Source organism: Martes martes, assembly GCF_963455335.1.
Source record: "Martes martes genome assembly, chromosome: 17".
Lineage (NCBI taxonomy): Eukaryota > Metazoa > Chordata > Mammalia > Carnivora > Mustelidae > Martes > Martes martes.
In genome coordinates, this window is record NC_137905.1 from 52680640 (window position 1) to 52706712 (window position 26073).

Consider the following 26073-nt stretch of genomic DNA (forward strand, 5'->3'; position numbering starts at 1 on the left):
GTCCTTCTGTCTGGAACACTGAGACCCCAGAAGTTCACTGGGCTAGCCACTTGTCATTCTGTAGGACTCAGCTCAAATGTCACCTCCTCCCAGAGGCCCTTGTTGTTAGTTTCTGCTGAAACAGATTATCACCCTTGGTGTCTTAAAATAACATTAATTTACTCTCTTATTGTTCTGGAGGACGGAAGTTCCAAGTGTTGCCACACTGGGCTAAAATAAAGATGTAAACAGGCAGGGGTGAATTATTCTGGAGGCTAGGAGGGAGAATCCATTCCTGTGCCTTTTCTAGTTCCTGGAGACCACCTACATTCCTGGGTTCATGGCCCCTTCCTTCATTTTCAGAACAAGCTTAGCAGCATCTTCCAATCGCAATCTCATTCCCACTACCCACCCCCAACTCTTTCTTTTTCTTTTTTTAAAGACTTTATTCAGTTATTTGAGTGAGAGGGTAGGGATAGCAACAGAGAGCACAGCAGGAAGGAGAGGGAGGAGGAAACTCCCCATTGAGGAGGGAGCGCAATGCCGGGCTCAATCCCAGGACTCTGGAATCATGACCTGAGTCAAAGGCAAATGCTTAACCAACTGAGCCACCCAGGTGCCCCCCACCCCAACTCCTTCTTATAAGGACCCTTGGGGTTATAATGGTTTCACCCAGAAAATCCAGGATCATCTCTCCATCTCAATATCCTTAATCACACCTGTGAAGTCTCATTGCCGTATAAAGCTACATATTCCCAGTTTCCAGGGATTAGGCTGTGGACATCTTGGGGGCATGGGTGAGGTGTCATACTGCCCTCCCACACCCTTCTTGACCATCCTATATAAATAGGCCTGTTCCCCCCAACAATCCTCTTTCCTCCTGCTCTGTGCTCATTTTATACATATTGTATGTAATATATTTATCCAACTCTTTACTGTCTGCCTCCCCCTAGGAGAACAGGAGCGCTGTGAGGCAGGAAATTGTTCTGTTTTGCCTGTTGTAGTGTCTCAGCATCTGGGAAACTTCCTGGCACAAAATAATCAATATTTGTGAAGAAAATGCAAAGCAGCTTGAGTGGATCTCTGTTTCTTGCAAGTGAAATACCCACAAAGAGCAAACACAGTTGTGCAGAGGGAAGAAGTGACTTGTTCCTCGCTTCCTGGTCATTCAGTGAGTGGGGGACACCACATACAGAGCTCACTTCTCCTTAGACGCTTTATTTCTGGGACCAAATTTGGGTCATAGCTGCCGAACAAGGATAGCCTCTGGGCCTGAGAAAGGAAGCATGGGGGAGACTGAGGTGCAGCCTTCACCTTGGTCTTTCTGGGAAACTCTCCCTAGGACCTGACTGGAAAGACAGAGTCAGCCCAGGGCTGGGGAAGGGGGGCCCTGATTTCAGGAGACTTGGGGAGGGGCTAGAGAGATAAACAACCCCAGCATCCTCAGGAAGAACAGGGGTATGGAAGGAGTGTCATGGTCCCTGTTGGAGTGATGATGGCAGTGGGTGGGGCACACCAGAATGCTGGGTCCTGGGATGCCTCATGAGTTTGACTGAATGGTGTCCTTGATCCACTTAGTGAATTGGCAGAGGTTGGTGTAGACGCCAGGTCTGTTTGGCTGGGCACAGGGAAAGTCTCCCCAGGACACGAGGCCCTGTAGGGAGCCATTGCAGACCACAGGTCCCCCGGAATCACCCTGTGGAGGAGAAGGGAGTTCAGAGAGGTGGAGTTGTGGGGAGGTGGAAGGAGGGAGACACAGGTGAAGAAGAGCCAGGGTGGCAAGAGATAGAGACATAGAGGTGGAAAAAGTAGAGAGGTGAGTAGAAACAAAGCCAGAGAGGGAGAAACAGGTAAGACAGAGAAAGAGAGAGTGAGAGAGAGAGGAAATGTTAACATTTCCATGTAAGTCTCACCTTTAGAAGTTCCATTTGCCCTCTCCACCCAATGCCACCTCTTCTCTGTGTCTCCCTCACTGGGTCTCCCTGTCCCTATTCGTCTTTCTCTAGTCCAACCTTTGAACACTGCATTTCTCCTACTGAGCACACATGACTTACACCTCCCCTTTGCAGAGAGGCAGCTCTTGGCCCCTGAAAGATGGGGTTTTCTCATCCTGGGCACCACTGACATGGGGGCCAGAGCATTCATTGCTGTGGTGACCGTCCTACACATTGGATGATGTTCAGTAGCATCCTTGATCCCTATGCATTACATGCCAGTTACTGCCTTCCTCCCCCAGGCACAGCTGTGATAACCAAAACTGTCACCAGGCATTGTCATATCTCCCCTGGGGGGCGGGAGGCAGGTTGAGGATTGCTTCTTTGGGTTGCCCATCCGTAGCTCCCCAAACTCCTGCAGCTACTCTCCTATAATAATACTCACCATTCTTTATTGTCATTTCTTATGAATGTTTATGCAACATACTAGTATCAGTTATAAAGAAATCCAGAGCCCGACTTCTTTCCCTGTTAGCAGACACTACTTCAATGCAAAAGAGCCTGACTGCCTGCACCTCTGAATTTCAACTTTCTTGGAGTTTAATTTTTCTCATTATATTTGGTTTAATATCCCTGCAGAGTTTCCTTTGAGAGGCAGTTCATTAACTGCTCTGAGATTGGCTCCTTGTCGGCAAGATAGAGCTAATAATAATGGTTAGGTGAGTCAATGAGCTCATGTACGTGAGCCACATAAAGCAGGGTCCCGTGTTGTTGTTGTTGTTGTTATTATTATTATTATTATTACTATAGTATTAGTGTTATTACTTTTTGCTCTGAGAGGCCACACCCTGGCCGCACACTGGTATGAAAAGCTAACTGGGGTCTGCAAACTGAAAAACAAGATGCAAAGCTTGGCTTCAGGAAAGTGAAATGGTTTTAAATGCTGACATTTGAGGGGCTCCTGCCTGGCTCAGTCGGTGGACCACCTGCCTCTCAATCTTGAGGTCGAGTTCGAGCCCCACGTGGGGGGTAGAGATCACTTAAACATAAAAATCTTTTTTAAAAGTGCTGACATTTGAATTAGGTGTGCTTTCTTTGATAAAAATCCCTCTGCCCACTCCTCTGTCCAAATGTGTGTGTTTCCATATTGAGTGGGGACAGAAATGACGTTGGGAAGTTGCTGTAATCCTCAGGTTTGTAAAATTTGTGGGGAGGGGCCCTTTCCCAGCCATCAGAGTGGGACAGGAGTGCTGTCTGAGGCCATAGCTTACCTACTAACTGCCAATATTACTGAAGTATTTGTCCTGCCAGCAGAGAGCACCTTAATTTACATCCTTCTAGAACCCTTCAGGACCTGAATACAGGGGAGGGTCCTGATCCCTGCAACAGTTTAATTTTAATTTCTGTCATCCTCAACAGATAGAGCTTTCATGAGGACATAGAAACTTTGTCTTGGGGGTCAAGGAATATTTGTTGAACATGGATCCCACCGATCTACCCAGGCTCAACTCTTGCTGCGTCCACTCTCCCCACCCAGTCTCCCAAACACTCTGGCTTTTTCTGTTCTTTGAGCTGCCAAACTCCTCCCTGCTGCAGGGCCTTTGCAAGTGTTTTCTTTCCTTTAACCTTTGCAAGGCTGGCTCCTTTGTGTCATTCAGTCTCTACCCACCTCTTGGAGGAGGCCCATTCAACCATCTTTTTGAATATTGTCCCTCATCACTCCCTATCATAAAACTATGTTTTATTTTCTGCATAGTTTTTATCATTCTCTGAAATTACCTTATTTATGCATTTTCTTGACCATTGGGGTTTTAAAAATAATTTTTGTTTGTATTTCATTTTAAATAATCTCTATGCCCAGCATGGGTCTTGAGTTCACAACCCTGGGATCATGAATCACATGTTCTTCTAACTGAGCCACCCAGGCGCCCCTCTTTTTCACTTTTTAAAATGTAGCTACTAGAGATGCCTGTATGGCTCAGTTGGTTAAGCATCTGCCTTCTGCTCAGGTCATGATCCCAACCAGGGTCCTGGGATTGAGCCCTGCATAGGGCTCCCTACTCAGCAGGGAGTCTGCTTCTCCTTCCTCCCCTCCCCCAGCTTATAGGGGCGTGTGCGCAAGTGTGCTCTCTCGTAAATAAATAAAATCTTTAAAATAATCAAATAAAATGTAGCACCTAGAAAATTTAAAATGACATGTATGACTCACATTATATTTCTACTGGACAGGACTGTGTTCCCAGCACTTAGCAAGGTTTCAAGTTACACAGCTGGCACTCGGGGGCGTATATCCGCTGCATGAATGCTTGAGTCTTGAGCCTTACCTGGCAGGAGTCTCTTCCCGCCTCATCGCCAGCGCAGAACATAGTGGAATCTATCTGTCCTGGATAGGCCTTCTTGCACCTATCGGCACTTAGCACGGTGATGTTCAAGCACTGGAGAACCTTCGGGAATTTAACTGTCAGAAACACACAGAGCAAGGCCACTGTGAGCAACGGAGAAAGTTGGGCAGGGCAGTGCTCAGAGGCGGAGAGGGGGAGAAGGCAGACATGGGTGTGCATCAGGAGGGACCTGGGCGCTCACCGTGGGGGCTGCTGGTTGTTCCCCAGCCAGAAACCAAGCAGCTGGTCCCAGCAGTGGGACAGTGAGGGGAGATGTTGATGGGTTTAACAGCCTGAGTCTCACGAATTTTTCTGTTCAGTTTGATGAGCATGAGGTCATTGGAGTGGCCGGGATGGGAATAGCCAGGATGGGGGATGGATTTGATCCCTTTGAACAACTGCTGCCCGGTTTCATAAACGGGTGACAGGGAATGGTGGCCGAGGCGAATTCTGTAAAATCTAAAGAAGGTAGTGCAGATTATTAGCAACCCCGATTCCTATGCCCCTATTCAGTGCCGAGTACACCCCAACCCAGTCCCAACTTTGACTTCACCCCATCCCATCCCATCCCCACCCCGAATCCTTTCTCCACATAGAAACCACCACATCTGCATTCCTAACCTTGATCTAACCACCCCAACGTCAAATCCAACCCCCCATAACTCTAATCTCAACCCCATCCTCAATCCTACATCCATTCCCGCCCTCAGCCCTAACCCATCCCCATGTATCTCCACCCATGTCCAATTCTCCTAGTGGTATCTCCATTCCAGACCGTCAGCAGACGCATGCCCAGCTCCAGATCCAACCCACTCCCATCCCCGATCCTAACCCTAATTCTTCACCCGCCTTCAAACCATCAATACGTGTATTCCCAACTCCAAATCCAGCCATCTCCAGTGCCATTCATAAAGCTAACCCCAACCCCATCTTCAACCCCAGAGCTATTTCCAATCCCAACACCTTTTTCATCTCCACCCTACCCCATCCCAAACTCTAAAGCCACTCTGAATCTCATCTCCATTCCAAACCACTCAACATAGGCACTCCTCACCCCAAATCCACCGCATCTCTAACTCCCACCCCCTACCACAATCCTCTCCCCAGCCTAACCCCATTCGCCACCCCAACTCCACCCTTGATCCCATCGCAACTGTACCCCTTTCTCACCCGCGCCCGACACTCACCTCCATGCCCCTCCCCCTGCCCCTGCCCTGTCCAGCCCTGCTCCTGGAGCCCCACTCACGGCTTCCGGCAGTGGGCCGCTGTGAGCAGCCACTGCGGATTCACCAGCACCGCCCCACAGTAGAGCTGGTTGGGCTGCAGCAGCAGCGCACCCTGCCACGGCTGGGCGTGCATCTCGCAGTCGGACCCATTCACGATGCGGCTGCTGCTGCCTTCGTCTGCCCTCGTGTCCTCCTGGGCCCCAGCTCCAATGTCCCGGGTGCTTCCAGAGGGCCCAGTGTCAGAGGGGTTGTCGCAGGAGGTAGCATCATTTGCAAGAACAGGTTCTGGGGGCAGAAAACGGGCAGGGCTTGGGATCAGGGCGGAGCTTGGGCTCAGCGGCTGGGTCTTAGATCCAAGAGGTGGGACCAGCCAGAGGTCGTCTCACCCCTTGAAAGTCTCTTATATTGAGAAGGGGGTCTGGCCCAGGACTTTAGGGGCGGGGTCTGGAGTCTAAGGTTGAAACCTATGAAAAAGGGCAAGGCTTAGAACTCAAGGACAGGGCACCTGGGTGGCTCGGTGGGTTAAAGCCCAGGGTCCTGGGATCTAGCTCCACATCAGGCTTTCTGCTCAGCGGGGAGCCTGCTTCCTTCCCCCACCCCCACCCCCGTCTCTCTCTGCCTGCCTCTCTGCCTACTTGTGATCTCTCTGTCAAATGAATATATAAAATCTTTAAAAAAATTTTTTTTAATTTATTTATTTGTTAGAGAGAGCGAGCGAGCGAGCACAGGCAGACAGAGTGGTAGGCAGAGGCAGAGGGAGAAGCAGGCTCCCCGCCGAGCAAGGGGCCCGATGTGGGACTCGATCCCAGGACGCTGGGATCATGACCCGAGCCGAAGGCAGCCGCTTAACCAACTGAGCCACCCAGGCGTCCCTGAATATATAAAATCTTTAAAAAAAAAAAAAAAAAAAAAAAAGAACTCAAGGACAGAGTCCAGGATCAGGTGGTTTACTGAACTCTGACAACACTTCAAGGTTCCTGGGAGTGGCTAGAGCTCAGTGGGCGGGGCCAAGAAGGTAAAGTTGGACAATCCCGGAGGCGGAGCCAAGGCTCAGGGGGTGGAGCCTGAGAATGGACCGGTGACCAGGGCTTTCGTGGTGGGACCTTGGTTCAAGAAGTGTGGTCAGGGGGCGCCTGGGTGGCTCAGTGGGTTAAAGCCTCTGTTTTCGGCTCTGGTCATGATCTCAGGGTCCTGGGATCGAGCCCCGCATCAGGCTCTCTGCTCCACAGGGAACCTGCTTCCTCCTCTCTCTCTGCCTGCCTCTCTGCCTAGGTGTGATTTCTCTCTGTCAAATAAATAAAATATTAAAAAAAAAAAAAGAAGTGTGGTCAGTCCTCAGCGAATGAGGTCAGGGCTGGAAGGGACACTTTGAGAGGCCAGGGTCACGTGGAGAGAGGGAGTCTAGAAAGATCCCTGACTTCAGGCAAGGAAGTAGGGGCTGGGTTTTAGGAGCTGCAGACAGGATCGGAAGGGGCCGTGGCCCCAAACCTGGAGAGCCATCTAGGTGGGGCCTGGCTTGCAGGGTGGGGGGGTGCATGCCCAAGGGGACCCTGTCTGTGGATAAAGTCTGGACTAGCAGAGTGGTGGACGAAAGGGGGTCAGAGTCAGAGCCCCTGAGCGGAGGGAGAGTTGGGGGAACAGAACCAGGGAAGTGCTCAGCTAGAGGGGCCTGGTGGCGACAGAAAGTAGGACTGATTTTGAATTCTCCAACAAACACTTGCCTCCTGAATTCTCCTGGCAATACTCTCAGACAGACACAGATACCCCACTTCATCGCCAGTCCCCCACAGTCTGTCCACTCCCTCACACTCTTGCTGATGACCCACAGACCCCGAGCCCTGGCACGCACATCCAGGAAACACGCACACAACTGTTGTCACAGATAAGCAGGCACACAGTTGCATGAGAGATGCACATCGTCTCCACTGGGGTAGCTACAGGCACGGCTGGGTCTTATGGTGCACATGCTTCCCAAGCACCTGCACTGGGCAGCAGCCTCACAGGGTCTCACGCACCCATGCAGTGTCTCAGGCACTGTATGCATCCCTGCAAAGAACAGCACAGGCTCTCCTGCACACAGACACGTTGGCATGGTGACAACACTACACTCCGAAAGCCCAGCAGTAGGTGACCTAGTATCATCCATCCTCACACAGCCACCATCGCGAAGTGACAGACACTTCAGCCCACGCAATCCCTTAGGGGAGGGATGGAAACTCCACCCACGCCGCTGCCCCATCGCACAGACAGTCCCCTATAAATACGCAGTCACCATCACCCAGACACAGAACCTCAAGCGGTCTCACAGCCCAAGTCAAGCCACACATAATCCCGCACTCAGCCGCAATCCCACAGCCCCAAACCATTAACTGCACGCCCTGGCCATGCCTTTTCACCGTAAAAAACGCTTTTGTGACACGCAATCCGGTGACACAGGGACAAGGACTCCAGATACCTTCAGCCACACAGAGCCACACACATAACGTGCGTACAATTACCTGCACAGACACTGAGCCACACATGATCCTAAATGCACACACGCCCAGTCACACAATCAGACACACAGCCTCCAAGCTAGTGCACCTGTTGTAGGCAGTCACTTGATATGGGGAAAGGCACCCCACCCACCCCCCCACACACACAGGGACAGGCACACAGCCACACACAATCACCTGAACGTGAATAAGGACCCCGACTCACAGTCACCCAGCCCTAGAGCCATATCATACCCCATCACACAGAGTCCCCTTGGGACCAACACTCCAGTGTCCCTCAGAGAGTCACCCATAGCCCACCCAGTTAGTCGACAGGCACACAACAGGGCTTCTGGTTACCTGTCACCCCCATCATCAGGGCTGTGATCAGGGCACCGGCCATCCACATCCAGGGCTGTCCTGCTGGAGCCATGGCCACTGCACCTTGTGGGGAGGACAGAGGGCAGGGAGGCCGGGATGATTCTGGGAGGCTCTTACCCCACCTCCTTTCCTTCCCTGCCCCATTTCCTAGGGCAGAAAGGAACCCCAAGGGGATTGCCCCCCAACCCGGAGACTATAGACTTCAGAGGAGCAGACATCCAGCCCCCTCCAGTCTCGCAATGAGGGGGAATAAAGAGAGAGTAGGGGTGCATCCAAGACGCAGACACCTGTCCCTGTGGTCTTCCCCAGGCCTCACCTGCCGAGTCCCCCAGGTAGGGGGTGGGGAACCGGCTCCCAGCTCAGCCACAGACTTCTCAGGTCTGTGCCGTCCTGCAGCCACCTCCTCCTCGGCTCTGGGCACTCAGCCTGAGTTATAACCACCCACTGATCCCCGGGGCACATTCCCAGGGAGTGAGGCGCCCTGCCAGGCCTCAACAATCACTCCTCCTGCTTCCCCCTACCTCCGCCCCCAGAGCACCCCCCCACCCAGTCCTGAAGGCCACTCCCTACTTCCCTGGCGGAGAGGGGGCAGGGGTGGGGGTGGGGGGTGGGAAGGGGTCTCTGCAGGGCTGGCCTACCCAGCCCTGAACCCCCTTCCCCCAGCGTTGAGCTCACGCTTCTCACCAGCTCTGGGCCGTCTTCTTGATACCTGGATTTTTCATTTTCTGTGTTCTTCACTCATTCTGCATCTCTCCGTCCCACTTTATCATCTTCCCATCTTTGTTTTTCAAATGCTTACAGCCTTCTTTCTCTGTGTTTGCTTCCCTCGGAATCTTTCTAAGTCTCTCTCAACATGGGACCTGCCCACCAAGGATCTTGCTTTGGGTCTCTCTCCCCGAGCTTTGTCTTGTCTCTCTCCCTGCGTCTCAACACGTCTGTCTCTCTGCCCCTCCCTCTCTGTTTTTCTGTGTCTCTAACCCTTGCCCTTTATCTGTGTCTCCTGATTCTCTTTCTTTTTAATGGTTCTGAATGGTGCATATATCAAATATACCTTGGGATTCTGGTCTTACTTTCATTTACTTCTCCTCTGCCTCTTTTTATTTTTATTTTTTTTTTTTTTACAGCTTTGAGGTGGTACAATAAACTGTGCACATTTAATGTGTAGGATTTGATGAGTTCTGACACACATCACCACCGATAGGAAGCATATCCATCACTCCTTTTTTGTGTCTGTGATTCTCGATCTCTGTCTCTATGCCTCAGAGTCTCTCTTGTATCTTTCCTCCTCTGTTACCTCTCTTTCCCCTGTGACTCTATCCTTCCCAGTCTCCCTCTGTTTCTGTCTCTGCATCTGTACCAGTCTGTCCCTCTGCCCCTCTCCCCACCCCCATCACAAGCTCCAAGTATCTGCATCTCTGCATCACTGTGTCTCTCTGTCTCCCTCGCCTTGCACTGTGGGTAGAGGAGATTCAGGCCACTTTGCCAAAGGGATCCCTTCATTCTCTCTCCCGCCCTTCACCCTGGGGCTGGGGCCACAGGGCATAAAGGGGTAGGGATCCAGTCTGGGGGCCCCCTGCCAAGGACTTGGCTGGGCTGGTGCAGTCAGGCGTGGGTGAGAGGGTTGGGCAGGCCACCTGTTGATGGGGAAAGAGGCAAGAGGCCAGGATAGGGGGTGGGTGGCTCCTGGCCCTTTGGGAAATGGGGCACTGGGTGGGGATCCCAAAATGTGGCTTCCGTCTCACCAGTCCCGGGCCATCTGGAGCTGTCTCTCCCAACCTCTTCTCCATTTGAGTTCTTCTTTCTGTCTGGCCCCGACTCTCTGAATTCATCTCTACCTGTGTCTTCAAGTTTCTGACCCCCTGGGATGTGGAGCCAAATACTCACTCAACCCCTATCTCCTGAGCACCCCCTGTGTGCCAGACGGAGGTCCACCCGTGAACAAAATGGACAAGGACTCCTGGCGATGCTGCAGTCCTCATAGAACTCACATTCCTTGAGGGCAGAACCAAGCTGAATTGCTCACTTCTGTAACCTGGCACCCGACGAACCAGAGGTTTTGGAGCTCTTAGGCTGGTTTCAGGGTACAGGGGGAAAACAGTGTTCTGAGGCTTATTTTGATTATTTGCTATTTGTATTGCAGACATGGAAGTGACAAATCCAGCAACCCGCTTCTTCTGCAATCTTTCAAGGTTGGCTTACAACCCTTTTAGTTCTAGATATGCCTCTCTACTCCGGATAGGTCTTTACCACAGTGTTTGGTCGCTTTTACAAACTAGAGTAAGTCTCTTCAAACATTTTAAACTACATTTCTATTTTTTAAAGGATTTTATTTACTTATTTGAGAGAGAAAGAGAGGGCACAAGGGGGAGTAGGGGCAGAGGGAAAAGGAGATTCACTGCTGAGCAGGGAGCACAACACAGGGCTCAACCTCAGGACCCTCAGAAAATGACCTGAGTCAAAGGCAGATGCTTAACCAACTGAGCCACCCAGGTGCCCCTAACACATTCATTCTCTTCTGGAAGCCCTTCAGTTTTTAGCCAGACCTCCCAGAACATTTAGGTAAATTTATGCATCTACACATATTACGCTTGTAAATATGATCAACATGATACTCTTTCAAGTACCCCAACACGGGCTATAAATTTAGTACGATGTCAACTTAAAAACCTTCAGCATTTCAAGCTGAAGTCAGGAGATGGTCTCTGTAATGGATAAAATTTTCTCAGACATACAAGCACCTTAACATGCAGACAGTCCACTTAAAAAAAAAAAAGAGAGAGAGATTCGGGACACCTGGGTGGCTCAGTCTTTAGGCGTCTGTCTTTGGCTCAGGTCACGATCCCAGGGTCCTGGGATCAAGCCCTGCATCGGGCTCTCTGCTCAGCGGAGAGCCTGCTTCCATTCCTCTTTCTCTGCCTGCCTCTCTGCCTACTTGTCATCTCTGTCTGTCAAATAAATAAATAAATAAATAAATCTTCAAAAAAATTAAAACATTTTAAAAAATAAAAAATCTGCGAAAAAAAAGATTCATGTTACGCCTTTAAACATGTCTACGCTCAACTTGGGATGGTACCAGAATTGAAAGAAAGCTACCCTATAGCCGAGCAGTCAGGAACTGAGACTCTGGCACCAATCCCCTAACATTCAATCTCCAGCTTGGCCACCTGTTCTCTGTGAAACTTTGGGCAAATCATGGAGCCTCTCTGTGTCTTGGTTTCCCCATCCCTAACATCAGAACAATAATGGTACTTAGTTAATAGGTGTCCTATGAGATTAAATGAGTTAATAGATAAAACTCTTAGCACCTGTGGGATTACATAAATTAATAAATAAAACCCTTAGACCAGTGCCTGTCATGTACTAAGTAAGTGTTATTCGTTGTATCCATTAAAGAAGGTAATTCTACCTTAATGAATTGAAGTTGATTTTGCTCTGGACATTCGTTGATTGGTTCCTCCTGGTGACTCTGGTGCATTTCATGGCCTTATTTACCATCCAGAACCTTTAGAAGGGATTGGTCAAGGCGGGTCATTCGCATGACTGAGTATTTCCACATACACATAAAGATCCGCCACTCCCTCCCGTCATGTGTCTTGATCAACTTTCACCTTGCTTTGGCTCTTAAGACATGTGCTTTTTCTCCAAATCTGAAGATCTTTGCAACTGAGGGACTTTGTTCTTTTAAAATGCTCCCTCTGTCTTCAGACCACATAACTCTCCCATCACAGAGTGACACACGATTGACTTTGAACATCTAGCTGTTGCTCTGTTTAGTAACGTCCGATTTCATTCTAAGCTGTGCTGGGCAAAATAAGGTTGCAATAAATATCGAAACAAATGAATTGCTGTTTCTGATTCTCCCTCTGTTCCTGAATATTTCTCTGCTCTGAAATCCAACCTCCATGTAGGGCTGTCTGTTCCCTCCCTCTCTCTCTCTCTCTTTCTGGGAGCCCCTAACTGTCCCACTTGCTTTGCTGCGAGGACCCCTGGCTTAGAGGTTATTTTGCCTTCCTCACAGATGATGCAGGGGAGGTTGTAGAGAAGAAGCCTTCTCTGAGGACAGGGACAGCCCCGGGACTTGGGATGGAGGCATGTACATCAGTTAGGGATCATGCGTGGTGCACGTCTGTGGAAGCACCCCAGAGAGCATGCAGAAGCCTAACCCTCATTTCTCTGGGGACATCCCATCTCTCCTCTTTCCTGCCCATTGCTGTCCCCCTCAAATGGACTGCAGCAAGATCTTTCTACTATGCAGATCTGACCCTATAGTTCTCTCGAGGCCACGTGTTTCTTCCTGGCACTCAAGGTCAACATGATCTTCCACTCACCTACGCTGCCAGCCATGCCACCCACTTCTCCCACCTCAGACTCCAGCTTCACCATTCTGGATGATTCGCCATCTCTGGGGCACACCAGGTGTTCTCAGACCCCCAGGACGTTCTACAAGTTGTCCCTTCTATGACGATGAACGTCATCCACCCAACCCTCTCCATATGGTGACCTCCTATGCAGCCTTCTTCTCCAGACTGCCTGGCCCCAGCTCAGCCCTCTTCTTTCCCTGCACCCTCACTTCAGCCTCCTCTCAGGCCTCCGGTCTCTCTCCTCTGGTCCATCCCCTACAAGGTCCCAGCTCTGCTCTTGTTCACAAGCCTTCCATGGCTCCCCACTGCCCTCAGGAGAAAGTTTTATGCTCTCAATCTGGGGTCTGAGGTCCTTTGGGATCTGGCCCCAGCTCTGCTCTCCCACCTTCTCTCCCACCCCCTACCCACACACGGTGGTCTCCCAGCCCTCTCCCCTCACTTCTTTCACTACTACAAAAGGAGTTTGGGGGAAAGAGCCACCATGAAGTCTAGCACAAGGTGGAGTACTCACAGATGTCTTCCTGGAGGGGAGGAGAAATGAAATTGGGCTGTAAAAGGGAACAAAGAATGTCTAGACTTGAGAGAGGCTGAAGTGGGATAAAAGCAAAAAAGCATTGCTAAGAATAAAATCCACTCTTTATTGCTCAAGCAAGTGGGCCAGGCACCGTTGTATGTGTTTCACGTTTTGGAAATCTTGAATCCTCCCCAAAACAACCACTGCCCTGTGAGGAATATAATCTTATTATCCTTACTTTACAGATGAGAAGATCTGCACAGTGAAGGGAGGCCCTTCCCAAGGGTACACAACTAGCAGAGGGCAGAGCTGGGATTCCAACTCAGGTTTTGCCTGACTCGTGACCACTCCTCGGTAGGAAGGAGTCGAACAAGTTGAATAACCAAGGAGGGAGAGATGCTTGGAAGGGGTATTCCTGTATTCTCCTACCAGCAGGGTAAGACCTTAGCCCACGTCCTCACTTGTCCCCAGTGATGCAAGGATGGGGCTGGGGTAAAACCAGGGTGAATTTGTACTGTCACGTCACTGCTTTTATTAAGCATTAAGGGTGGGGTCTAGGCAGGTGGGGGGAAGGCAAAGTCTTGGTCAGGGATATTCTGGAGCCAGCAAGTGGGGGCCACAGGTCAAGAGTTGGATGTCACACGTCAGGGTTAGTTGCCCTGAATGGTTTTTCGGATCCAGTGGCCATATCTGCAGACATCAGTGTAGACCCCTGGCTTCTCCTTGGATCCACAGGGAACGTTACCCCATGACACAAGGCCTCGGAGACGGTCTCCACACACCAGCGGACCCCCAGAATCGCCCTGTGGGAAACAGGGAGAGAATCAGATACAGAAACACACAGAGAGAAAAAGACAGAGTGACAGGACCGCCTAGCCGGCTCAGTCCGTAGAGCATGTGACCTTGATCTTGGGGTTGTGAGTCTGAACCCTGTGCTGGGTGTAGAGATCACTTAAAAATAAAATCTTTGAGAAAGAAAGAAATGCAGACAGACAGGGAGACAGAAGGACACACAGAGACATGTAGAGAAGGAGAGGGAGAGAAACTCAGAGATGGATAGCCTTGGGGACAGAGAGGCAGATAGACACACACACAGTCACAGACAGGGAAACGGAGAGTCTGAGGGAGACTCAGAAATGTGGAGAAATAGAGAGAACATCAAGATCCAGAGAGGCAGGGAGAGAAGAAGAGAAAAAGAATAGAGATTAGGAACAGAGACTGAGAGCTCCGTCTTGGGCACCCTGCTTGGTGGGGAGCCCGCCTCTCCCTCTCCCTCTGCTGCTCCCCCTGTTTGTGCTCTCTCTGTGTGAAATAAATTGATAAAATCTTTAAAAGAAGAAGGAGGAGGAGGAAGAGGAGGAGGAGGAGGAGGAGGAGGAGGAGGAGGAGGAGGGAGACCGAGAGGTATGGAGAGAGGCAAAAGTGCAGAGTGAAGAGGAGACAGAGAGAAATATATATGTCTATTATACATATACTAGACATATATACGTACATACATACAATAAAATATATTGTGTGCATGGTTTTACATTTCATTACATATGCATTATTTCTATAAATCTATTCATATAATAGTTATGTTTATATACGTAAATATACATATAAAGAGGCAAGAGGAGAGAGAAAGGCACCTAAAGAGAGAACGGCACTCCAGTTACAAGATGGGTAAGTGCCGGGGGGGTAATGCACAGCATAGTGACTATCGTCGACACCGCTGTGATGTCTAGGAAGCTTGTTAAGATGGTGCATCCTAAGAGCTCTCATCACAAGGAACCAAATTTTTTCTTTTCTGTTTCTTTGCTTTGCTTCCCCTTCTTATTGAATCTGCAGGGGATGTTGGGTGCTAACCGGACTGACTATGGTGACCATTCCACACCTACGGAATTACATCCTGCTCTATACCTGAAACTTCTACACTGATGTATGTGTGCTGACCATATCTCCACAAAACTGGGGAGAGAAAAGACAGCTTCAGAAATGGGATTTGTCTGCTAGCCCTTTCTCTGAGTCCAAGTTGCTCTGCAGCGTTGTTCCTAGCTCCACCCTTTTCTCCCTCTTGACTGGTCTCTTCGGGTCCCTCAATGGACTGGAATAAATTTTGGCATAAATAGGAGAGACCCAGTGGATGAAGTGGGAACAAAAAAACCCAAGTTAAAGGAGGCATTTGGGAGTGGGGATGGAGCCCTGTCTCTCCCCAGCTGTGGTCCCCCCACCTCCAAAACTTGGTCAGGTCCAAACAGGACAGCACCCTGTTTGATGAAGGACTGTCCCCTCACACCGTCTGCCTCCTTACTGTGTCTCTCTGGCTCTTGATCTCTGTATCTCCCTCCTTGTCTCTGCATGTCCTCTCTCTGCTGGCTGTCTTTATATCTCTGCCCATTCCTCGCGGTGTCTCTGAGTGTCCAACTGAGACTCTCTCCCTGGGATTCTCTCCCAGCATGTCTCTGCAAAGCTCTATTTGGGTCCGTGAGTTTCTCTCTCCCCGTCTCTGACCTCGGCTATGTAGCCCCAAGGTCCTGGGGGCCTCACCTGGCAGGAATCCTTCCCGTACTTCTCATCCCCGGCACACACCATGTTCTGGGTGATCTGGTTGGGGTAGGCACGCTCACACTCCTCACGGGACACCAGATGGATGTATGCACATTGGATGGTGTTAGGGAAACCACCTACAGAGAGGAAGGGCCAGGCTCACTTCACAGTCTGTCCTTCCCAGGTCCTCCCTACCGATCTTCCAACCTCGTTAAGTCCTCTCTCTCCTCCTGGTCTCTATTTCCCACTGGTTTCCTTCTTCCTATTTGTCTTTCATTCATAAAACCCATTTCCATTGGCCCTGGCTCCTGACTGGTCCCTCTTTACATTATTCTTTCCTCCCATTGGCCTGTCTTCCTCATTAATTACCCTTCTCCACTAGTCCTCATTTCTTATTGGTTTGCCCTTTCTCTTAGGTCCCGCCTCTACTTGTCTTTTTCACTAGTCCCACCTTCTTCAGTAGTCGCAGCTCACCTCTAGTCTCTCTTCAATTAGTCCCTCCTCCACCCTTTCATCCTTCATTGGACCCTTCTTTTCTGTTGGTTCATCCTGATAGGTCAATACTTGACCATCGGTCCTTTCCTAACCGGTCGCATTATCCCCCATTGGCCCTCCCTTCTTATTGGCCCTTAATCCAGAGGTCCACCCACCTCATTGGTCCTATCCTAAATGAACCCACCCTCCACTATAAATTCTCCCTTCCTATCAGCCGTTCATCCAATAGTCCGTCTTCTTTTTTTGGCCCTTCACTCACCGGCCTATCTTCCGCAGTTCCTACTGACCTACTGGACTTGTTCTTACCCCAGTCCTTCTTCCCTACTGACTCCCGTTGACCACTGATCCTTCCTCAGTTGGTTCCTCCCCATTATCTCTCTACTCCACTTGTACTCGCAATTCGTATCTTTCAGCTGGCTGCCCTGCTTTATTGATCTCTCTTCTTCCATTATTCCCTCCTCCATTATCACTTCTTGGTCATCTGTGCATACTGATTGGTCCGCTTCCATCATTGGCCTCCCCCCCCCCTTTTTTTGGCCTCCTTCTTGATTAGCATCTCCCCGCTGACACTCCCTCCTCATTGATCCTTCTTCTTACGGCCTATCTCTCCATACCATTCACCTGTGGGTCTACTTTCTCCACTGGCTGTTCAGTCCTTCGCTCAACTCCCATATTTGCCAGCCCTCCCCATTGACACACTGCCCCACTGGCCCTCACCATTAGCCCACCTCCTCCATAGCCTGTCACCCACCGGCCGGCTTCCCCATCACCCTCCCCCTACTGACCGTCTGCTGTCTTGCCCCAGCCTAGGATGTGGCAGCTGGCGTGGTTGGCCGAGCAGTCTTCCTCCAGGGAGAGGGGCTGGATGCGTTCAGAGAATCTGGCCGGTCGAGCCAGGCGCAACAGCATGATGTCCTGGTCATGAGTGGCAGCATTGTAGCCAGGGTGGACCACAGCCCGGACAACAGAGCTCTGCTCTTGGAAACTCTCCCTTTGCTGAAGGTTGTGCTTCCCCAAGTAAACCTGAAGATTCCTGGGAAAGAGGAGGGCTGGGTCTTACCTGGAGTCCTTGGGCTGCAGCTGAGACTCCGGAAAGGGCTGTGAAGGGAGATGGGGGTAGCCATAACCCCGATAGCCATGAGCTATCTGGTCTGTTCCCCTCACAGTCTTCCCAGCTCAGGAAAGGACAACTCCATCCTTGCAGAATAACCTTGGAGACTATTCTTGACTCTCTTTGTTTCTTGCCTCACGTTCAAGCTGCGCAGAAGTCTTTTTTGGCTCTCCAAAGTATATCCAGGATGTGACCACTTCTCACCTCCCTCACTGCTACCATTTTGGTCTGGAGCCATCATCTCTTACTGGGACTATGGCAGTAGGCACCCCACTGGACTCCTTTTTCTGTGTTTGCCCCTCCACAATTTATCCTCCACAAAACAACCAGAGAAATTTTAACAACATAAAATATCCCACCTCCTCCTGTCCCTCTTCTGCTCAGAATCCTCCAATGACTCCCATCTCACTCAGAGTAAAAGTTGAAGTTTTCACCCTGGCCCACAAGGTCCTGCACATCCTGCCCCCATCACCTCTCAAATATTACCTTCTCCCACTCTCTCCTTCTCTCCTTCTGCTCCAGGCACACTGGCTACCCCGCCTTTCCTTGAAACAACAGTCATCCTCTCATCCCAGGGCCCTTGCTCTGGCTCTTCCCTCTGCCAGCAACTCTTTCTCCCACATATCTGCATGACTTCCTCCCCCACCTCCTTCAGATGTCACCTTCTCTGTGAGTCCTTCTCTGATGATCCAATTAAAATGCAAATACCTACCCTAACAGGCAAGTCCTTTCTTCCTGGTTTTTTTTTTTTTTTTTGTCATCCAAGAATCTACCATCACCATCAGATATGCTATCTATGTATTGTTAAATATTTACTTATTTTATTGTCTCTCTCCCTACCATAGCAGCACCATCCAATAGAACTTCCTCAGTCATGCAGCTGTTTGATACGGTGGACACTAGACACTAGGTTGCTAGTGAGCACTTGACCTGTGGCTCCTGGATTTGTCATCTCATTGTATTTTCCTTAATGTAAATTTAATTGGCCATTTTTGTCTACCATATTAGGTGACACAGCTCTAGAATATCAAGATGGGATTTTTGTTTTGTTCAGATACATCATCCTCAGTGTCTAGACCTGCGTCTATTATATTTACAATAAACATCCAACAAATATTTGTGAAATGGAGCAAAGAGTCAGTCCCTTGCTCAAAATTCTCCCGTGGCTCCCCATTGCCCTTGGAATAAAACTCATTCCACCATCCTCTGTCTCATTGTCAACGGGTAACTTCCTTAGAACACTCCAGACAGTTTCATCCTCAGGGACTTTGTCTTTGCATTTCTTCTGCTGTGAATGTTTGTACCCCTTTTTCATTTGTCTACCCTTTCTCATTTTCCATGCTTCAGCTTGGACTTCATCTCATCAGAAGGTCCCTCTTGACACCCTCCTTCATTCAAAGTAGGTATCTCTGTTCTTTTCTCTCAGGGAGCCATCCCTGTTCTTTTCCTTCCCCGGACTTGGGGTAATTTGTAATTATATGATTTTTTGAGGGCTTGTTTGTGAAATAATCATCGTTCTGTGCCTTTCTGCTTCTGTGCTCCTAAGGGCAGAGGCTCTGTGTATTTCTCTCACCTACTACTGAGTCCCCACTGCCCACCTCAAATCTGGCACTTAGCAGATGCTTTGATCAATGTGTGCCAGATGGATGAATGAGAGAATGTCGGGAGTGATGTCAAGTGTGGGGGAGACCATCCTGAGGTCCCTGAATCCATACCTTTGCATGATTAACCCCTCCTCCCACAGTAGGAAGTGGCACCTGTTGGTTTCCAAACACTTCAATTGCCACTTACTACTTCCCTGAGCCTCAGTATCCTCATCTGCAAAATGGGACCAGGAGTCCCTTGTTGTGAAGTTTCCAGGAAATGTATATTAACTGCTTAACTCAGCACCTGGCTGGTAGTTAGCACTGAACAAAATGGCAACTGTTAACCTACCTAGTGATCATTAGTTCTCTGAGGATTAGTTCTGGTCCCTCTATGTTTTTCAACCTATGCTTGTTTTTTGGATGATCTCATCCCGCCCTGTGTTTAAATACCACTTATTTGTGGATGACCCCTTAACGTTTCCCTCCAGGTCTGACTTCTCCTCTGAGAACCAGGAGCCTACCCTCATGCTTCACTGACATCTCCCTGGTATCTCAGACTCACCTCGGCTAGAAAAAAATGTCTGACCCTCCTCTGCCCATGTCCAAACTGGTTCTATTTCCCTTTCTCTTGGCTCAGAAAGACACAACAGAACATCCGCTTGTTTGAGTCAAATACTTGGAAGTCAGCTCTGCTTCTTCCATCCCACATCACTGAGTCCCGCTGGTCTCAAAATATCTCCCAAGGTTTTCAACTATCCTCCATCTCCTGGTCCAAATCATCATCCTAGGTCATTCTACGTACATCCCTTCCTTCGTCTCCCCTTGCCCAGCCCACTCTCCACATGGTGGTCAGGATGCTTTTAAAGACTGGGTGGCTCAGTCATTAAGCATCTGCCTTCAGCTCAGGCCATGACCCCAGGGTCTTGGGATCGAGTCCCACATCAGGTTCCATGCTCAATGAGAAGCCTGCTTCTCTCTCTGCCTGCCACTCCCCCTGCTTGTGTTCTGTTTCTGTCTCTGTCTCTCTCTCTCTCTGACAAATAAATAAATAAATAAATAAATAAATAAAATCTTTTTAAAAATGTAAGTCAGATCCTGCTGCTTCCCTGACTGAAATTTTCCACTGGCTCCCTACCTCACTTAGATTGAAATCCATCACTCCATCGCTGTCTACAGGGTCCTGCCCCGTCTGATTCCCCAGTTACAAGGTCAGTCCATAAAAGCAGAAATTGTGCTTGTTTTCCTCACTGTTGTATCCGCAGGGTCCCAAACAGGGCCTGGCAGATAGGTAATGCTCAGTTAAGTACTGGCCAGATGAACCTCATTATCAGATGGCCTTGGGTTGGGACAGGGGAATGTAGGTGTCTCTTTGTGCCTGAAATCTGTAAGACACCCCCAGGGTCTCATTGCAATCACACCTCATTCGTGGAGTGGAGACTCACGGTTTTTTGCAGTGGGCAGCAGTGAGGACCCATAGCGGGTGAATGAGGACCCCTCCGCAGAGCAAGTGGCCTGACATGTAGAGGGCAGCTTGGTAGGGGTGAGACGTCTGCTCACAGGGCCCACCATGCAACACCTTATTCTGCTCCTCGGCCCAGGCTGAGAGAGGAAGGGTTTGAGTCAGGGAGGAGGTCTGGAGATACCAGGCAAATCCCCCAAGGTGAACTCCAATGCCATCCCAGTGTTCCAGGTCATCTCCACCCCACCCCATTCTCAAATTCTTCCCCACCTTCTAGACTACCTCCCACCTCCTTTCCATCCGCACCCCCATCCCTAAACTAGCCCCCTGCTTCCTCCTCACTCCAAGCACCCCCTGCCTCCATACCTGTGTGAATCCCTACCCCAAGCTCCAAACTTTCCCATCAGCAGCCCCTGCCCGCCCCCCACCCAACCACCCCATCCCATCCCATCCCCTGTCTTCCCACCTGCAGCCATCAGGACCAGTGCCACAATCAGCGTCTTCATGCCCATCCCTGAGAAGGGAAACCAAATGCTCCTCAGTCCCCCTCTCAAGCCCCCACCTCCTTCATTTCCCCCCTCCCCACCTGCATGCTTTCCTGACCCTTGACCTCCATCCTTCCCCTGGCCTCCTGTCACTCTAACCGCATCTTCCATTCTGAGGTCCCGTGAAGGCAGGTTGAGTAAGAACCCAGAACCACTCGTGGTGCTCTGTGGCTCACATTACGCGTCTCTTACTTCTCTGGGCTCCAGCATGCCTGCCTGCCAACAGGAGGGGATGGCCCAGGAAGAGTCCTGACCTTCTTCTCTCCCCATGGGATTTTTCTTCCGTGCTCGCTGTGTTGCTCTCCCCACATCTGGAGGTTCTGGGATGCAGCGTGATCTTACCTGCTGGGGGCCAGCTGCCTGAGGGTCCAGAGGACTCCTGGCCAAAGGGCTCTTGGGTTGGGATAGGGATAGCACGTGTCACAGGCAGACAGACAGAGGAGCAAAGAGAATCAGAAAGTCAGGGAGTTATGGGGAGAGACCGGACACTGAGAACAGAGAGGATGCCGAGGAGCCAGAGCCACAGAGACAGACAGCAGAAGATGTATGGGCTGTGGGGCCCAGGCAGACACCTGGGCTTCCTGGCCTCCCTGGCAGAGGCTGTTCCCGTCCACAGACACTCCTGGTTCTTCCTTTTAACCCCTATCTCCCCAGGTCCCTGAGGCAGGAGGCCGCCCCACCCTTTCCTCCTCACCCAGACCTCCCACACACATTCCTTACTTCCCCATCTCCCCATGGTTCTACTCTTGGTGACCCCTGACTGGGCTTCTAGGGAGGGGAGCACTAGTCCCTGAGTGCACCGGGGACCTGGACTCCTGGGACTGAGGGAGGAGAGGCTAGGGGTCCAGACTACAGGGTCTGAAGGAGGAGAGGAGGGGGTCTAGAACTCTAGATCTTCAGGAGAAGGACCTGGGCACCTGCACTTTTGAGTCTAAAGGAGGAAAGATGGGCGCTCGTTCTCAGTCCCTAGACTTCTACGTCCTTGAGCAAGGCGTGTGAAGACCAACACCCAGGCAAGTGAGCAGTGCTCTCTGGCATGCAGGAATCCCCCCACCTCTGTCTGAGAGCACTTCAGGCCTGCAGACCCTCACTCCTGGGTCTGCTGCCTTCAGACACTGAAAACCAGGCGGCATGGGTCAGTGGGGTTGGGGTGATTCACGCACCTGCCCGTAAGTCCCTCTGTGGTTGCTGACGACCTCCGTGTCCCCACTGTAGACAGCAAGCCAGTGAGAAAGCATGTGTCACCAAGCAGGCTCCCGCCCCTGCCCTGGGCTGGGGCGCAGGCCCAGCGCTATGGGGAAAGGGGCCTCAGACAATCGGGCTTTGTCCGCCCCCAGGACCCAGTGCCATGCTCCCAGCAGCTCCGTTTCTCAACCTCTCTTCCGGGCAGGCAGGCGGCTGTGTCAATAGCTTCCCTTTGTCCCTGTCTGACAGTCCTGTTGCTGTCCTTTCATTGTCCACCCACTTCTGCCGGATATCAGGACATTTGACCCTCCTGGTCCCCCTGCTCCAAGCCTGCCCACCTGTGAGGTCTCACTGTCCACCTCTCTCCCTGGCCGTGGTGGGGGTGTCTCCACGTCTCCCCCCACCACCCCTCATGTTTTCCTGCGTTCATCTCAGGCTCTACTTGTGTCTCTGTCCCTCTTTCCCCATCTTTTTCTCTGTATCTCTCTCTGTTTTTCTCCCAGTTCTCTGAGTCTCTTGACATTCTCTGCGTCTTGGTTTGCTTATCCTCCCCTGGGTTCCCCTGCATTTCCAGCAGAAGCCCGTGCCTCTGCCCAGAAGCAAGTTAGTTCCCTAAGGAGCCAGAGGGTTGATGTGAGGAGCAGTGGGGAGCCAGTGGGACACAGGAGGGTTTCCAAGGAGATTCAACACCTAGGGAGAGGCTTGGACGTAAGCAGCAATACAAGAACACTTGAGAGTGATGTGGGAGTGTGAGAGGGACCCAGGAGGATTTGAGGAGGTGCCTGTGAAGTTGGACCTTGAAATGTGTGCCCAGGGTTGGGTGTTGGTCAGGAGAAGTGGGGCAAGAAAGCCTGGCATGTGGCAGCCGCGGGGAGGGAGAGGAGGATGGATGTGATGACCATGGGGCATGAGAAGGAAAATGTGAGGAAGTCACTGGAGATAAGGACAACTGATATCAGTAATGTCCGTCTCAGCATCTCGGGTCTGGAACTGGGGCATGAAAATCAATATTTGGCATTCAACGTACTCTCCGGTTGTTCCTCTGCCCCCAGCTTCCCCCAGGCCCTTCATACCCACGTTCCCATTGAACTGGGCATCTTCTCAGGACCCACCATCCTCCTGGACACCAAGCTGGACCCCTTACAGCCTGGCCCACCCCTTCCTCTCCATCGCCATGACCCTGGCGCCAGCCCAGACCTGCTCCTCTCCCACCTGGACCAGCACCTTGGGCTCTTCCCCCTTCTCCGTATCCTTCACCTGACCCCAGAGGGCCCTTCCTGCACCCAGAGCTGACCGTACCCCTCTCCCGCTCATAACACTGCCCTGGCTCCCCCATCACCCCTGGGACAAAGTCCTATCCTCTCAGCGGGCTGTTGGAAGACCTTCAGCATCCACAACATAGAAATATATTGCCAAATACAAATGCACTTTTAAATTTTCTAGTAGCCACTTTTTTAAATAGTAAAAGGATGGGATGCCTGGGTGGCTTGGTTGGTTAAGCGTCTGACTCTTGATCTCAGGGTCGTGAGTTCAAACCCCATGTTGAGCTCCATGCTGAGCGTGGAGCCTACTTAAAAAATAAGAAGAAAATAGTAAAAACAGAGACAGAAGTTCTTCCTAGTACTTCATTTAGTCCAATACATCCAAAATTGCAATGTGGAATCAAAATAAGAACATATTAAAGATAGTTTGTCTTCTGATTTTGTGTGCAGTAAATGTTTGGAATCTGATATGCCTTCCCCTCACAGCACGTGTCAGTTGGAACTTGCCACATTCCACAAGTTAGGAGCCACCAAGATGAGCAGCTGCGGCAGCGCACAGCCCAGCTCTGCCCACGGGTCTCGTGTTCCAGCTGGGAAGATTGCTTTCTCACCTCTGGGCCTCATCCATGCTATTCCCCCTCTCCAAATGCACTTCTCACCTTCTCCTGACCACAACTTGTCCTTCAAGTCATTGCTTAGACATCATCTCCTTCTGGAAACCTTCCCTTGAACACCACCCAACTCCCACCCCCTGAAGTTGGGTTAGTCACTCTCTCACCCAAGTTCCCACAGCAGGTGCAACCCTCAAGTCACCCTGGACCATGAGCATGTGGATTCATATCTATCTCTCCCACTGGGTGGTGAGCTCCTTGAGGACAGGCACTGAAGCTGACTCACCCACCTGTGTCCCAGGTGCCCTCACGGGACCTGGCCCAGAGGAAGCCTTAGGAAATGTTGACCAAATGACTAAAATGTCTTCATTACACCCACTCCCATTTTACAAAAAAAGAACACTGAGATTCAAAGAAGGAAGTTACTTGCTCAATGTCCAACACCCAGGAAATGGTGGGACCTTTTGGATTGGAACTCAACTTCCAACGTGGAGACGGACATGGCCCATCTTTTGGCACTGCAACTGGGTGTCCCTTAGCACAACAGGGGATGGGAGGGTTTGGGAGGAGTTGTTGAGAGCCTCGTGGGAAAGGAGGGAGGTGATAGATGGCAAGGAACTCCACCTCTAAGAACCTCTTAAGAGAGAATGAAGTGCCCAACTGCAGGCTTTTGTCAGTGACCTTTTGGGTTTTGCTCCTGCCATGTACCACACATTATTATTTACAGGGATTTTCCCCCAAACTGACATGCTCCACAAAGACTTCAATAAAGAAAATGTGTTATAAGAAAACTTTATGAGAGTGTAAGCAGGAAATAGTGCTGGAAATCACAGACAATAAGAACCAATACTCACTGAAAGCTTATTCTATGTCAGGCAATGTTCTAGTACTCTCTGAATATTAAATTTATTTAACCTTCATAACAGACCTGGGAAATAGGTGTTACTTCTCTCACTTCAAGGATGAAGGAAGGGGAAAGGGGAAGTAATGTGCAAATAGCTGATAGGTACCCGAAGTGGGGCTGGAATCCAAGAAGCCTAGTTCTGGAGTCGGTGTCTTTGACTACTATGTTGTACTGTCTGCCCAAAAAGAAAGGAAGTTATTTTAAAAAATCCAACAGAAGGGCTATCCCAAGTCATTGCAAACCAACCCACCTCCAGGCTTGTATGCAGTAGCTGCCAAGAGGAAGGGCCAGGTGTCTCCAGGCTGATTTAGTACAATTGCATTGTACTAAAAGTAATTTGATTACTTTTCAAACTTTAGATGATTATCGATTTGATGTTGTTTGCTGGGGGAAGGGGAAGTTGATGGATCTTCATGGGGACGGGTGGCTAAAAACCCTTGACATTCCTTGACACTGATCTAGAGGCAAGAAGAGTCAAGGGTCTGGACACATGAGTCTGAGGGGGGAGGTGCTGGAGGCAGGAACGTTAGGTATGAGGGAGGAGGGGCTAGGGGTGTAGGTTCCTGTGTTTTGTGCCAGGAAGGGGCTTAGCCTCCTGTGTGCAAGGAGTTCATGGCTGCAGGATTTCTGCAATATGTGAAGGGATGGAGGAGTGGAGGGCTAGGAGAGACTTCTTAGGGAGATGAGATGAGGAGAGGAAGGATCTGGAGGACACTGGCTGAGAATTCTGAGGGAGAAACTGGAAGGACAGGCAGGAGGGTGAGCCCTGGGCTGGAGAGGATCCCTCTGTCAGCAGCGTCTGAGGTGTGACTGCCCAGGGAGCCTTTGATGGCAGGAAGCCAAGAACATGGCCAGGCTCTGAGTCACAGGTGACTCCTCCTTCCTCCCTTCCAGAAGTCCCCTTCCCTGCCTTCTTTGAGACTAGGAGCCCACCGACCCAGATTTCCACCATCTGCCCCTAGCACCCAGGATGCTGTTTTCTCACTCTGGGTGGGCTCCTGTGGGACCCTGGTGTCCCATCCACCTGCCAGTCCTATCCTTCCTGAAAATAGCCCTCTGTCCTGGTTTGCCATCTGTGAAAATCTCAGGAACACTTACTTTCGTGCCCCTTTCCACCCCAATGAAACAGACTTATT

At 50.6% G+C, this 26073-nt stretch overlaps 2 protein-coding genes across 4 annotated transcripts; both read right to left on the minus strand.

Annotated features, from left to right (window-relative positions):
* Positions 1-417: 417 nt before the first annotated feature.
* Positions 418-8825, minus strand: KLK5 (kallikrein related peptidase 5). 2 transcript variants are annotated; one of them, XM_080829313.1, is made up of 6 exons: positions 8692-8825; positions 8355-8438; positions 5541-5805; positions 4497-4753; positions 4238-4371; positions 418-1675 (listed from the first exon to the last, which is right to left on the minus strand). In XM_080829313.1, exons 2-6 carry the CDS (start codon positions 8425-8427, stop codon positions 1520-1522), a joined length of 885 nt encoding a protein of 294 aa, XP_080685439.1. In that variant the 5' UTR covers positions 8428-8438; positions 8692-8825; the 3' UTR covers positions 418-1519. The 2 variants fall into 2 exon arrangements, with proteins under 2 accessions (XP_080685439.1, XP_080685440.1); XM_080829314.1 differs by having other exon boundaries at positions 8663-8762.
* A 4530-nt stretch (positions 8826-13355) lies between these two features.
* Positions 13356-22197, minus strand: KLK6 (kallikrein related peptidase 6). 2 transcript variants are annotated; one of them, XM_080829329.1, is made up of 6 exons: positions 22139-22197; positions 20897-20944; positions 20414-20570; positions 17060-17307; positions 15780-15916; positions 13356-14053 (listed from the first exon to the last, which is right to left on the minus strand). In XM_080829329.1, exons 2-6 carry the CDS (start codon positions 20940-20942, stop codon positions 13901-13903), a joined length of 741 nt encoding a protein of 246 aa, XP_080685455.1. In that variant the 5' UTR covers positions 20943-20944; positions 22139-22197; the 3' UTR covers positions 13356-13900. The 2 variants fall into 2 exon arrangements, with proteins under 2 accessions (XP_080685455.1, XP_080685456.1); XM_080829330.1 differs by lacking the exon at positions 22139-22197 and adding an exon at positions 21318-21597.
* Between the last annotated feature and the right edge of the window lie 3876 nt (positions 22198-26073).